This window comes from Oryx dammah, unplaced genomic scaffold, assembly GCF_014754425.2.
Source record: "Oryx dammah isolate SB20612 unplaced genomic scaffold, SCBI_Odam_1.1 HiC_scaffold_17, whole genome shotgun sequence".
NCBI lineage: Eukaryota > Metazoa > Chordata > Mammalia > Artiodactyla > Bovidae > Oryx > Oryx dammah.
This window is the reverse complement of record NW_024070201.1, coordinates 46,355,058-46,369,405: the sequence shown is the minus strand read 5'-3', so window position 1 is coordinate 46,369,405 and position 14,348 is coordinate 46,355,058. Positions and strand designations below refer to the sequence as shown.

The window sequence follows — 14,348 nt, the reverse complement described above, 5'->3', positions numbered from 1 at the left end:
CTGAACTGGAAGAGGTGAGAGTTAAAGTCCATTACAACATTCTTTATACACAAAAGAAACTTGAGGCTCATAAAGAAGTGAGTGTGAAAATGATGTTGTGATAGAACTGAAGGCATGTTGAAAACTCCATGTTTCCAAACGGGTATTCTTTCATCTTTCTCTGAACCCCAACTCAAGTGAGTCATTGAAAGCCAAACTGATATAAAGAAACAGCACACTGCCATGTCTCATTGGGAAGTGTCAAAACTTCCTTTATCAACCACCACCAGTTTCTACTATGCTATCTTCAACTGCTCCAACTTTATGACCTTCACTTTGATGGGCGTACCTGGCTTAGAGGCACAGCACTTGTGGTTATCTCTTCCTTTCTTCTCCATGTTTTTGGCTATCCTCATCAGCAATGGCACCATCCTTTACATGCTAGCCAGGGAGCCCACACTCCACACACCAATGTACTTGCTCCTGGCTCTGCTGATGGTGGCTGACCTTATATCCACTCTGGCTCTGTTGCCTAAGCTCCTCTGCCTCTTCTGGTTCAATGATCGGGACATAGCTGTCAATGCCTGTTTCACTCAGATGTTTTTCATCCATGGAACATCCGTGGTACGATCAGCCCTACTTGTTGCAATGGCCTTTGACCGATTTGTGGCTGTGTGTGAGCCACTACGCTACCACACAGTTCTGAGCCATTCCTTAGTTGGACGCCTGGGACTGATGGCTTTAGCCAAGGGGGTGATTCTTATCCTACCCATGCCTCTTCTACTGCAAAGGTTGACCTTCTGCCACATGGTCATTCCTCATACCTACTGTGACCACATGGCTGTGGTGAAACTGGCCTGTGATGACACCAGACCTAACCGGATCTATGGGCTCTTTGTGATTCTGCTTGTGGTGGGGCTTGATTTAGTGCTCATTGGCTTCTCTTATGGTCTCATCTTGCAGGCTGTGATACGTCTCAGTTCTCGAGATGCCATCTGCAAAGCCCTTAACACCTGCTCAGCCCACCTCTTTGTCATCCTTATCACTTATGTGCCTGCACTCTTCTCTTCTCTCACCCACCGCCTTGGTCACAATATCCCACCTCATGCCCACATTCTTCTTGCCAATCTCTACCTTCTTCTACCCTCATTGTTCAATCCCATCATTTATGGCATGAAGACAAAGGATATAAAAGCCAAGTTGGCAAAATGCTTGTGCAGAAGACATTCATAGGTTATAAGTCTTGATCATGTACCTGTGAGTAAGTGAACAATGAGGACAATTGTATATACCTTTGCCCAACCACCCAAGGTCCGGTTGTATCTCCAGATGAACTGTGGAGACCATGAAGAAGTGTGTGTTGCATGTGTTAGCTTATATGAAGAACAAATATGATTGACTTTCACTGATTTGTAAACTAGAAAGGAGAAAGCCAAGACAGCTCTTTCTATGTCTTTTTAACAGCACCACCCTTATGACATGGGTCTCTTTATAATTTTCACATACGTGTTCATGTTTGCTAACTACAGACAAAATTTTTCTGTGAATGATCCAAGGTAAACTTTTCCTGTCTTGTGGAAGGTTTGTATTTGTTTCAATTTTCTATTTCTCTAATTCTATGCCTGTTTCTAAATAGTATTGTATTGTTGCAAGGGACTTGACATACTCATTATCTTAAATATCACCTTAACGTGTAATGTTTCTGAACTTTTTACTGCAATGGACCTGGGGGGTACTTTGCTTAGTGAAATAAATCAGAGAAAGGGAAATACAGTGTTATCAATGATCATGAATGAATATCATGAATGACTAGCAAAACAGAAAGAAACTTCCAAATATAGAGAACAATCTAGGGGTTACCAAGGAGGAAAGAAAATGGAGGAGGGGTAAAATAGTGATAGGGGCTTAAGATGTACAAACCATTTTGTATAAAATAATAATTATAAGATTACATAGTATAGCACAGGGAATATATCCAATATTTTGTAATAACTTTAAATTGACTTAATCTATGAAGATGGCTGGATGGCATCATGGACTCGATGGACATGAGTCTGAGTGAACTCTGGGAGATGGTGATGAACAGGGAGGCCTGGCATGCTGCGATTCACGGGGTCGCAAAGAGTCAGACACGACTGAGTGACTGAACTGAACTGATGAAGATATTGTGGTGTTGGAGAAGACTCTTGAGAGTCCCTTGGACCGCAAGGAGATACAACCAGTCCATTCTAAAGGAGATCAGTCCTGGGTGTTCTTTGGAAGGAATGATGCTAAAGCTGAAACTCCAGTACTTTGGCCACCTCATGCGAAGAGTTGACTCATTGGAAAAGACTCTGATGCTGGGAGGGATTGGGGGCAGGAAGAGAAGGGGACAACAGAGGATGAGATGGCTGGATGGCATCACTGACTCGATGGACGTGGGTTTGAGTGAAGTCCGGGAGTTGGTGATGGACAGGGAGGCCTGGCGTGCTGCAATTCATGGGGTCACAAAGAGTTGGACACAGCTAAGCTACTGAACTGAACTGATGAAGATATTGAATTACTATGTTGCACATCAGAATCTAATATTGTAAATCAACTATGTTTCAGTAAAACAAGTTACTTAAGAAAAAGCAGTGAAAGAGATACACTTTGATAGTTTACAGTGAACAATGTCAGATTTACGATCTCCAAAGATTTAGCTTCGGGACCAGAGACCAGGCTTGATCACTCAAGAGCTTTTGTGTAGCAGTTTTATTAAAGTGAAAACGGATAGAAAGCTTCTGACATAGACATCAGAAGGGGAACAGAGAATGCCCCCCTCGCTAGTCTTTGGAAAGGGAATTACATACTTTTTCAATTGGTTATTACAATAAATCAAAAGAATGTCTCATGGTTGTAAAGATCTTATTAGACCTTCCACAATTTACATTTTAAGATGACAGGATTAGAATTAATAATAGAAAGATCTTACCAGACCCAATCCCATTATATACATTTTAGGATAATAGGATTAGTCCGAAATTTCTCAAGAAGGAGAAATGTGTCCTCAAGCAGGATACATTGTTGTTATATAATCCTTACTAAGACTAAAGTGAAAGTGAAAGTGAAGTCTCTCAGTCGTGCCCGACTCTTTGTGACCCTGTGGACTGTAGCCTACCAGGCTCCTCTGTCCATGGGATTCTCCAGGCAAGAATACTGGAGTGGGTTGCCCTTTCCTTCTGCAGGGGATCTTCCCAACACAGGGATCGAACCCAGGTCTCCCGCATTGCAGGCAGACGCTTTAACCTCTGAGCCACCAGGGAATCTCTAAGACTAAGGATGTAGAAAAAGAAGTTTGTCCTTTCCTTCTCCTTGAGAGTTCCAGACTCCTGTCTTCTTTAGAGCCTTAGACCCCTTTCTCCTCCTCAGGTACCCTGGACTTCTTATCAACCTGCCTTGGAATTGACTCTCTCAACTTTCATGACCCACCTCTCAGAGTAATGGAAAGAAAAGCAAAAATAAACAAATGGGACCTAATTAAACTTAAAAACTTTTGTACAGTGAAGGAAACTATAAACAAGGCAGCCTTCAGAATGGGAGAAAATAATAGCAAATGAAACAACTAACAAAGAATTAATCTCCAAAATATAAAAGCAGCTTATGCAGCTCAATTCCAAAAAAATAAACAATGAAATTTAAAAAATGGGCCAAAGAACTAAACAGACATTTATCCAAAGAAAACATACAGATAGCTAACAAACACATGAAAAGATACTTAACGTTATCATCAGAGAAATGCAAATCAAAACCACAATAAGGTACCATTACATGCCAGTCAGAATGACTGCCATCAAAAAGTCTACAAATAATAAATGCTGGAGAGGATGTAGAGAAAAGGGAGCTCTCTTACACAGTTGGTGGGAATGCAACTAGTACAGCCACTATGCAAATGAGTACAGTGTTCAGTTCAGTTCAGTTCAGTCGCTCAGTCATGTCCGACTCTCCGCGATCACATGAATCGCAGCACGCCAGGCCTCCCTGTCCATCCCCAACTCCTGGAGTTCACTCAGACTCATGTCCATCGAGTCAGTGATGCCATCCAGTCATCCTATCCTCTGTCGTCCCCTTCTCCTCCTGCCCCCAATCCCTCCCAGCATCAGAGTCTTTTCCAATGAGTCAACTCTTAGCGTGAGGTGGCCAAAGTACTGGAGTTTCAGCTTCAGCATCATTCCCTCCAAAGAAATCCCAGGGCTGATCTCCTTCAGAATGGACTGGTTGGATCTCCTTGCAGTCCAAGGGACTCTTAAGAGTCTTCTCTAACACCACAGTTCAAAAGTATCAATTCTTTGTGGAGATTCCTTAAAAAATGGAAATAGAGCTGTCATATGACCCAGCAATCCTCTTGCTGGGCACACACACTGAGGAAACCAGAATTGAAAGAAACACATGTAACCCAAAGTTCACTGAAGCACTGTTTACAGTAGCTGGACATGGAAGTAACCTCTATGTCCATCGGCAGACGAATGGATAAGGAAGTTGTAATAACATATACACAATGGAATATTACTCAACTATAAAAAAGAACACATTTGAATCAATTCTAATGAGGTGGATGAAACTGGAGTCTATTATATAGAGTGAAATAAGTCAGAAAGAGAAACACCAGTACAGTATATTACCGAATATATATGGAATTTAGAAAGATGGTAACAACAAACCTATATGCAAGACAGCAAGAGACACAATGTAAGAACAGACTTCTGGACTATGTGGGAGAAGGCAAGGGTGGGATGATATGAGAGAATAGCATTGAAACATGTATATTACCATATGTAAAATAGATGACCAGTGCAAGTTTGATGCATGAAGCAGGGCACTCAAAGCTGATGCTCTGGGACAACCCAGAGGGATGGGGTGGGGAGAGAGTTGGGAGAGGAGTTCAGGGTGGGAGGACACATGTACATCCACGGCTGATCCATGTCTATGTGTGGCAAAACCACCACAATATTGTAAAGTAATTAGCCTCCAATTAAAATAAATAAATTAAAAATAATAAAGATGGATCTCAAAAAAAAAAAAAAAAAAAGGAAAGTAAAGAGATATACTTTAACCCTCCTCTCTCCCTCCATGAGAGCAAACAATAAGTTTCTCATGTCAAAATGACAACCTCCTCACCAGAGACAGGATGTTGGGGCCAAGAAGCCTGTATAAAGAAATGCTGTTCCTTTTCTAATTTACTACTTCAAGCCCACACTCTGTTTAGATTCCTCGTTAATTATTTTAAGTTTCTTTGTCTTATCAATTCCTCACAAATTTATAGTTTCCTTCTCTAAATGTATAAAAACTCTCTGCTTTGCCATTTGTTAAGTTCTACTTCTACAAAACCTCAATGTACATGGATTAAATTTGCTTCCTTTTCTCCTACTAATCTTTATGTGCCAATTTTATTATTCATCTGTCCATAAGAACTCAAGAGGAATAGAAGGGGCAATTTTCCCCTATCAAACTATAGTTTAGACTATCCAAGTTGACATCATAGCACTACTGTAAGCTCCATAGAATGCACCACTCAGGACTTTTCCTGTATCTTGCTGAGAACTAGACTTGGTTAGGGGAGAACAAAGGCATTGCAAACCTTTATTTCTCCCTTGTTTTATTTTCTTTTTCATTTAACTAAAAGGAGTGAAATGGATTGAAAGTTTCTCTAAAGCACTTTTAGCTGTAGACAAATGAGAACATTGAAAGCAGGTTTCAGGAAAGGAAAGATGCTACAATCTTGTTCTGCTCTAGGTTTTTAAGGTAACATGTTAAAGGTGTTTATGATAGCTACATTGTCCAATAGCACTCACCAGAGTGCAGACCATAGAGCAATTTGATAAGGAAAATCCAACCAAAAGATTTTTTTTTAATGTTCATTTTCTTAAAACAGTGTTTCTTAAAGTGTAGTTCCTTTATCAATGACATTTGCATTAATTGGGAAGTCATAAGAAAGGCACACGTTAGGACCCTGCTCCAAATTTAGTGAATCGGAAATTCTGAAGGTATGGACTGGCAACCTGTGTCTTAACAGGAGTTACAGGTAATTTTGAAGAACATTAAGTTTGAAAACTGTTGACTTTGGAGAGACTCTCCAAAACTAGGATCAAGAGCATGCATGCAGTTGATTGAACATAGATCTAGTCTAATTGTGTGAAGTGTCTACAAATGAAAATTGATCTGTTTGAATATGGTGGGACTAGAGGAGAAGCATTTAGAATGGTGATAAGGAGACCAAATCTTGCAGTAAATTATGGATAGAGACCATAATTCTACAGAGAATTCTTGGAATATCCCCACATAATATAAGGCCCTAGACGATGGCTGGGGCTGGTTTACTGGGAATAGAAGTTTAAGACATTTTTTCAAGAGTCTTGGAATGCATGGTAAGTAAACTCTATGAGTGGTAAAGTTATATCAAATAAGTAGACTCTTTACATATGAGAGTATTGTTACCAAGAGTGAATTAGACCCAGAGAAGACAGGATTGTGGTTTTAATGCAAATGAGCTCTCTAACAGTACAGTTTACTGAGATTTGTTGCTTAGTCACTAAATCATGTTTAACTCTTTTGTGATCCCATGGACTTCAGCCTGCCAGGCTCTTCAGTCCATTGGATTTTCCAGGAAAGAATACTAGAGTAGGTTGCCATTTCCTCCACCAGTGGATATTCCTGGCTCAGGGACTGAACCAGTGTTTCCTTCATTGGCAGATGGATTCTTTACCACTGAGCCACCTGGGAAACCCTCATTGCGATTAGCACAGTTGATAAGTTCTCAGCAAAGAACAACAGGAGACAGAGGTTTAGTAATGCTTAATGTATATGACTTTTTAATATAATTTCTTCTTATGGTGAAAAACTGCCTTTAGTATTCACATCTCCTAGATACCAATATAATTTCCTATTGAATTCCATTACCAGCTTGCTATATCATGCACAAGTTAAAAAAAAAAAAAGACAAAGTGTCTAACAAAGCCAATTATTGTGCAACTATGTAACAGTGAGTGGTCTGGGGACATGTGCAATAAATCCTCTATAACAATGTAGTCCCAGGAAAAAGTAAACAAGGCAGGATGACTCTGGGATAAACAGGGACATGAAGAGAAAGCATATCCATCCTGGGATCCTTGGAAAATGGAGCTGCATTGGAAACAGGGATCCAGGTCAGATAACCATAGCACTTGTATCTGCAAGTTAAAAATGTTAGGTGCCCTTAGATAAATAGTCCCATCTCTGAGAGGTGGAGAATTGGAAAGAAAACAAAACAAAAATAGAGAAAGAATTTCAAGGATACAGACTATAAATATTCCTTCCCTGACTCTTTAACAAAAGCCTCTAGCTTCACCTCTATAATCTGATCTGATCATCTGGAAAAGAAAGGCCTGGATGTTCTGTTTCCTAGGAAACACAGATGCTCCCTAGATGGCTCTGGCCTTAAACACAATGCAATCCACCTAACTCCCAAGCGGGACTGTGAGACAGATTTTATTAGCATAACAACCTCTGGGCTCAGTATTCAGAAAGTTTAGGGAGGGAGACTAGTAATGTTCTTGCCATCTTCGGAGAATATTTCTAGAAAGTTGTGCCTTCTCTTCTCTGCTGTCCTGCGGTTATGTGAGTTTGGGCTAGGGAAAGATTCTAGGAAAGATGTTTCCTAGCCCTCAAGAAAAATCTTTCTGTGTAGATGGTGATGGAAAATTTACTTCAAAGAAGAGAAAGTGAGATTTAGAGGTATGGAAAGGGGATTTTGCTAAATAACAATTCTATGTAATCTAATTTGAAGTTTGTTCAGCATATTTCCTAAAATGGGAGTTTTAATTTGTCATTAAGCCCTCTAGTTGGAAAGGGAAGCTGAGTGGAGAGCCTTCAACAAAGCAAGTAGCAAGTGATTTATTAATCAAACCAGAGAAATGGGAGGCATTATGAAGCAAATTCAAGACATTTGCTAAGAACTAATTACTCACTAAGCATTTGAGAGGAATGTGTGTGTAGTGACACTTTGCAGAGATCAACAACAGGGCAGAGGGATCAGCAGAACCTTATTGATTCCATTGACTTTTTTCATGTTTCAATGGTTTTACAATTGCCAGAGGTATCCCAGTTTAGCTGTGCTCTTACCCAGACAGAATGACAGACTTTGATTTGTGCTGCAGTTTCAGGCATGGAAAGTTTTCTCCAACCTATGTTTCGCCAAACGGTGATGTTGGAACTTTGATCTTACTGAGGGCATTGGCTTTAATGTCACAATAAGAATTGGATTAGAACTTTAGTCAGAAGGCCAGGTTCAAACTGCGGTGTGAGTAAGAATGATCCCAAATATATATCAATATCATAAAATATTTTATGTAAGAGATGGTGTGAGATAGGGGTTTATTCCTGTGAGCTGGATGAGATGGTAGTGGGAAAGAGTGACATGATAAGAGGACATGGCCTTATGAAGGTGGTGGTATGCATAAAGTTTGGGATTCCTTAGATGAAAACTACAGGAACTACAGGTCATGTTCACTTGCATCAATCAAGTTATGAGCCAATTTAGTCAGGTGATATGAGCAATACATGATAAGTCCAACTTCTACAAGAAAAAAAGTCATAAGACATAAAGTCAGTGACTTAAGAAGTAGGAAGGAAACTCAGAGAACCATCCTCAAATTAAGCATCGGGCTAAGGGTGAGTGAATTTGTGAGCGACTGAAAGCCATAGGGATGTCTGGCATAAACTTGGAGTAGTGCTGTGAGCAGAGGTCTACTTTCACAATCTGACTCTTGCTCCGCAATCCATGTTGAGCACTTCACATTAGCTCAATGAGCAAATCTGTGTCATAAAAGTAAGAGCTGAGGACATATAGTGTAGCTGAGATCAGACTGGGAAGCTGTTTTCCAGTCTCCAAATTATCATCATTAAACTGTGGAGATCATACCGAAAACATAAAGAATATGTATTTTGTCAGGTTTACCTCCTAATTCTTATGTATAAATATTCAAGATGAGATTAGATTCTAATAAATATCAGGTTAAGGAAGCTGTGTTAAGATAGGATATGAAGTTACTGACCTATTAATATGAAAGCAATGGTAACAGCAAATGACATTGTTTACTGAACACCTTCTATGAGCCACACACTGTACAAGGTGGTGTTTGCATTTCAACATCCTTACAAAGTATTATTACCATATTCTAGACCAGAAATGGAAATCTGGTCTTAGAGGAAAATTGGCTTGTCCAAGGCAATCCTGTCAGTAAGAGATTTGTTCCCATTTATATGGGTCCCAAGCTCTTTTCTTTCTTTTCTTTCTTTTTTTTTTTTTTTTTTTGTGAGCACACATTCCAGCTTTAAAAATTCCAAGATTCTGTATCTCTAAAATATTCCTGCCTCTCTTAAAAAATAAGAGAAGGCAAAAAAAAAAAAAAAAGAATCTAGAATATACTGTTACTTGAATATTTGGTAGAGATCGAGAGCTCAAAGCACATAAATAATGTTCACATTTTTGGAACAGTAAAATCTTTTACCTCAATGAGTTTTCATTTAGGAATGAAAAGATCCTAAGTTAAATAGATCAGAACATTAGATCTTTGCTGTCTCTGCCCTCTCAGATATAAATTCATGGGACAGTGTGTCCAACAATACTCTACATAAATACCTTATGGAATAAGCCATATTTATCCACCTTCTGTGGAGGTCATGTAGTTTATTGGTCTTGACCTGTTGATAGAATAGTGCCTGTCACCAACCTTCTCTCCTCTTAATCCCTATGTTTATGAGAACAAACAACAATAGTTGATCTTGTTCTACACATTTGGGCTATCTGGTACATTATCTCTGAAATTCATCCACATTGTAAGGAAGGATATTCTGTGACGTCCAAAATGAAAAAGTCTCTTCCCTGATTTTTCTTATCCTGTGACTCTGCACATGCAGTGTCTGGTCTACTAAGGAATAGGAGAGTTCACTTCACTTGTATTCTGTTAGATACAAATGTGGAGTAAGAAAGAGAAATGTGACTCTAGCTGATTCATATCCCTGTTCTGTGTTGTTTCCTTAGGTGATGTCATACTGTATGAGAGTTTCTGACCCAAGAAGTTGCCTAATACTCTTGGCCAGACCATGGAGTCTCCTAATCATACTTCACTGGACTCTTCTGTTTTCATACTCATGGGCATCCCAGGTCTGGAACAGTTCCACTTGTGGCTTTCACTCCCTGTGTGCCTCCTCGGCACAGTCACAATTGTGGGTAACATAACCATCCTGGTGGTCATTGCCACTGAACCAGCCCTGCACAAGCCTATGTACTTGTTCCTGTGTATGCTTTCAACCATTGACTTGGCTGCCTCTTTCTCCACAGTTCCCAAGCTGCTGGCCATCCTCTGGTGTGGAGCTGGACACATGTCTGCCTCTGCATGCCTGGCACAGATGTTCTTCATTCATGCTTTCTGCATGATGGAATCCACTGTGTTGCTGGCCATGGCCTTTGATCGTTATGTGGCCATTTGCCACCCACTCCGCTATACCACTGTCCTCACTGACACCATCATTGCCCGCATTGGGGTGTTAGCTATGGTACGAGGTTCCATTCTCATGCTCCCATGCCCCTTCCTCATTCAACGCTTGAGCTTCTGCCAAAGCCATGTGATCCCGCACACCTATTGCGAACACATGGCTGTAGTGAAGCTAGCCTGCGGAGACACCAGGCCTAATCGTGTTTATGGGCTGACGGCAGCACTTCTGGTCATTGGGGTGGACTTGTTTTGCATTGGTCTTTCCTATTTCCTCATTGCACGAGCCGTCCTTCGCCTCTCATCTCATGAAGCTCGGTCCAAGGCCCTCGGGACCTGTGGTTCTCATGTCTGTGTCATCCTAATCTCTTATACACCTGCCCTCTTCTCTTTTTTCACCCATCGCTTTGGTCACCATGTTCCACTCCACATCCACATTCTTTTGGCCAATGTGTATCTGCTCTTTCCACCTGCTCTTAACCCTATGGTGTATGGAGTTAAGACCAAAGAAATTCGGGAAAGAGTTGTCAGGGTGTTTCAAAAGGGGCAGGGAACTGGACTCAAGGCGTCAGAGTGACCTAGGAGTATAGAAGGGACTTAGTCCATACGGTAATAAGCTTTTCAAGATTAAACTGTCCTTAGTGTTTGATACTTGGATAGAGGTTTAGACAAGCTTATGTTGGGTTACAGTATTTTCTAGACCATTCTAAAGCATAAAAAATCACAGTGAAGGTCAAGTTGGTTCATGCTTCTTAATTTTCATCCAAGGAAGTATAACATAGGGAGATTCTTCCAAACTTGGTTAGAGGAGCTTTGGCATAGTCATCAGAACTCTCCTCGCTACCTGGACCTCTTCCAGTTCTGTGGGCATGGATTGCTAGCCTCATAATTTAGGCAGGTATATTACCAGACTTCTCTGGTGGCTCAGGCGGTAAAGCGTCTGCCTACAATGCGGGAGATCCGGGTTCCATCCCTGGGTTGGGAAGATCTCCTGGAGAAGGAAATGGCAACCCACTCTAGTATCTTGCCTGGAAACCCCATGGACGGAGGCGCCTGGTAGGCTACAGTCCATGGGGTCACAGAGTCAGACACGACTGAGAGACTTCACTTTCACTTTCATTACCATCAGAAAGATCAAATAATAGGACCATACACAGTTAAAGAAATCAGAACTACAAGGGACTTGTGTGCTTTTGCATTAATGGTATATTTCTCCATTAGAGCTTGAAGGCAGGAAGAGAAAAAAGACTAACCAATACTCTCAATTTTAGCAAGTGGCAGATCAAGGCCTTGAAACCTAGACTCCTAAAACATTAAGGCCTTCATGGATGAGGGCACAGCATAGGTAAGGAAGAGCTGTTTCTAAACTTGGAATATTCATCTCACAGATAAATTTCTGACTCCAGTCTCTAGGGATCCAACCTAAGTCCAAGTGACCTGGAAATTATTCTGGGACAAAGGTTTCTAAATATTATGCATTCATGTAATTAAGAGGTCCTTCCAGAGATCGTTGACTTGTAACTCTGAACCTAGGAGTCAGGATAGTCACTTGCTCAAACTAGTAGGGATAGGAAGTCTTAGCCATTCATTCATACATTTATGTAGAAGGAAAAAGGTCCCAAGTTGATCTTAATCATTCAGTCTTAGCTACCACAATGTAGTGGAAAGGTCTTAATTGCATCTTTGAAACTGGGCTTGGAAATTGTTACTGTACAGCCTAAGTCTTCTGCTTTCCAAAAAGAATAGCTTCAAACAATCAGCCTGACACATTTAACTGACAGATTAATTTTCAATTGTGAATTTATAGATGGTTCTCATTGTCTGCTTGTCATCCTCTCAGTTTGCCATCTCACACTGTTAGGTGGAAGAGACACGAAATTCCCTGTTGTAATTAACAGATTTTCCCACACGAGTCTCAAGGGCAAAATACTAAGATGAGCTTCTAAAGCTTCCATTCTTATGAATATGAATAATTCTGATACTTCACATAGATGGGAATAAACAGTTTGCAAATATTAGAAGTCAATAAAATATGTCGAACACTATTTTTCAAAGGAAAGGTAATCATTACACTGTTCTATAGGAAGATTGCCATTGCGTGGAGTGGCACTGACTTTAATTTTTTTTTTTAAATTATAGTCCTCAAATGGAAATGTTCTTAACAGATTTTTAAGAATTGTATACAATTCTTAACACCATGTTTCCCCAACTAAATTTCTATTTTATCCTTCAAAATGACCATCATACTGGCATACAAGCCCTACAACACCAACTCTGGAACAATTCTGTGCTCTGTGTCACGTGTTGCTATACTCCTAGTATGGAGCACTTCTGAAGAAAGTATAAGAATGGGCCGATTTCAAGCACCATTTGCTCATAATTTCAGATTTTAACTCGTATCTCGTTACATAACTATGCTTTACCTATTACATGGTTTATAGCAATAAATTTTTTATCCTACTAAATCTGTTATGTACCTCCTGCCCCTCATGGCTTCCATATTCCATTAATTTCTATTCCATAAAGAAAAATAAAAGTATTAGAAGTAAACTGGACTTCCCTGGTGGCTCACATGGTGAAGAATCTGCCTGCCATGCAGGAGACCCGGGTTCGATCTCTGAGTAGGGAAGATCCCCTGCAGGAGGGCCTGGCGACCCGCTCCAGTATTCTTGCTTGAAGAATTCCATGGACAGAGAAGCCTGGCAGGCTACTGTCCATGGGGGTGCAAAGAATTGGACACGACTGAAAGACTAACACTATCTCACTATCACTATAGAAGCAAACTATCTCAAATTCCAATCTTTTGATATCTACAGTCATTATTTTCTCATATTATTGTATTTGTTTATTACTAATTTATTTTTCTGATCAAGCAAAGTTCTCAAAACATGCTCTTGGGAGCTCAAACCATCACTCACTTTCTCTATTTCTTGTGTTCACAATGTGTTTGAACTTACTGACTTTTATATCTAATAGCAGAGACCTTGTGACTTTTCATTTTTATGCAAGTTTTTGATAAATATATTTGGAACTAATCATTTCTGCTTTCTTGCTTCCTATCTCTTCCCTCCATTATAATCTGGCTTCAAATGCAGGTTGAAGCTTCCAGTGAAGTGTGGGTCATCAAAGTCAGCAGTATCTTGTCTAATTGGACTACTTTTCAACAAGCTGTATTATTGACCAGTGTACTTCTCCACCATCTGTCTGCTATTGACTTCCTTGATAATACACTATCCTATCTTTTTTTCTAAGTCTACAATGTTTTCCTTCATGTTCTGAAAAAAATGATATTAGATCAAAAAGAAAACCTCAATGAGGTCCACAGGAAAAATAATAAAAAATATTTCAAAACTGAGTACACTAAGACTAGAGGTTTTTTGAAATGTCAATACCATTGACCTGAAGCAAACAGACTGACAGATATTTTTCCAGTACAGATAGGTCTATTTGCTATCACCAGGGAATTGCAATCTGGGCTCTGAAACCCTACTGAAACATATGAGTATCTGGCATATCAAGGAAAGAACTTTTTTTGCAACAAGAGAAAGAAAGTTGGGAGGGTCATAGTGAACCAAGGCTTCATGGTTTTTTACTGGCTGAATCCTTGCCTGAAAGAATCAAGGTCTTTCTTCCTGTTGGGCTCTAATCTGTGAAACCTTCCCTTTCTGAACTCCCAACTCTATTTAACTGAAATTTCTGTTTGTTCATTTTTTTAAACAAAATCTTTGGTTATTAAGAAACTCTAAATTTGAATGTCCATTTCCATGATATTTTTTGCAGAATACCAAGTAAATTTCATGAGACCTTACCCTGCACATGAGTTCTCCCTGTAATTCAAGTCTCAATAACATCAGGTTCCAGCAAAGAAAAATATGAATGGGA

General features: G+C 39.9%; 2 protein-coding genes across 2 annotated transcripts; both read left to right on the top strand.

The window, feature by feature from the left end:
- The first annotated feature begins 222 nt into the window (after positions 1 to 222).
- On the top strand, positions 223 to 1,212 carry LOC120876591 (putative olfactory receptor 52P1). Its single transcript, XM_040258565.1, has one exon. It carries the CDS (start codon positions 223 to 225, stop codon positions 1,210 to 1,212), a length of 990 nt encoding a protein of 329 aa, XP_040114499.1.
- An 8,847-nt stretch (positions 1,213 to 10,059) lies between these two features.
- Positions 10,060 to 11,043, top strand: LOC120876590 (putative olfactory receptor 52P1). Its single transcript, XM_040258564.1, has one exon. It carries the CDS (start codon positions 10,078 to 10,080, stop codon positions 11,041 to 11,043), a length of 966 nt encoding a protein of 321 aa, XP_040114498.1. The 5' UTR covers positions 10,060 to 10,077.
- The last annotated feature ends 3,305 nt before the right edge of the window (positions 11,044 to 14,348 follow it).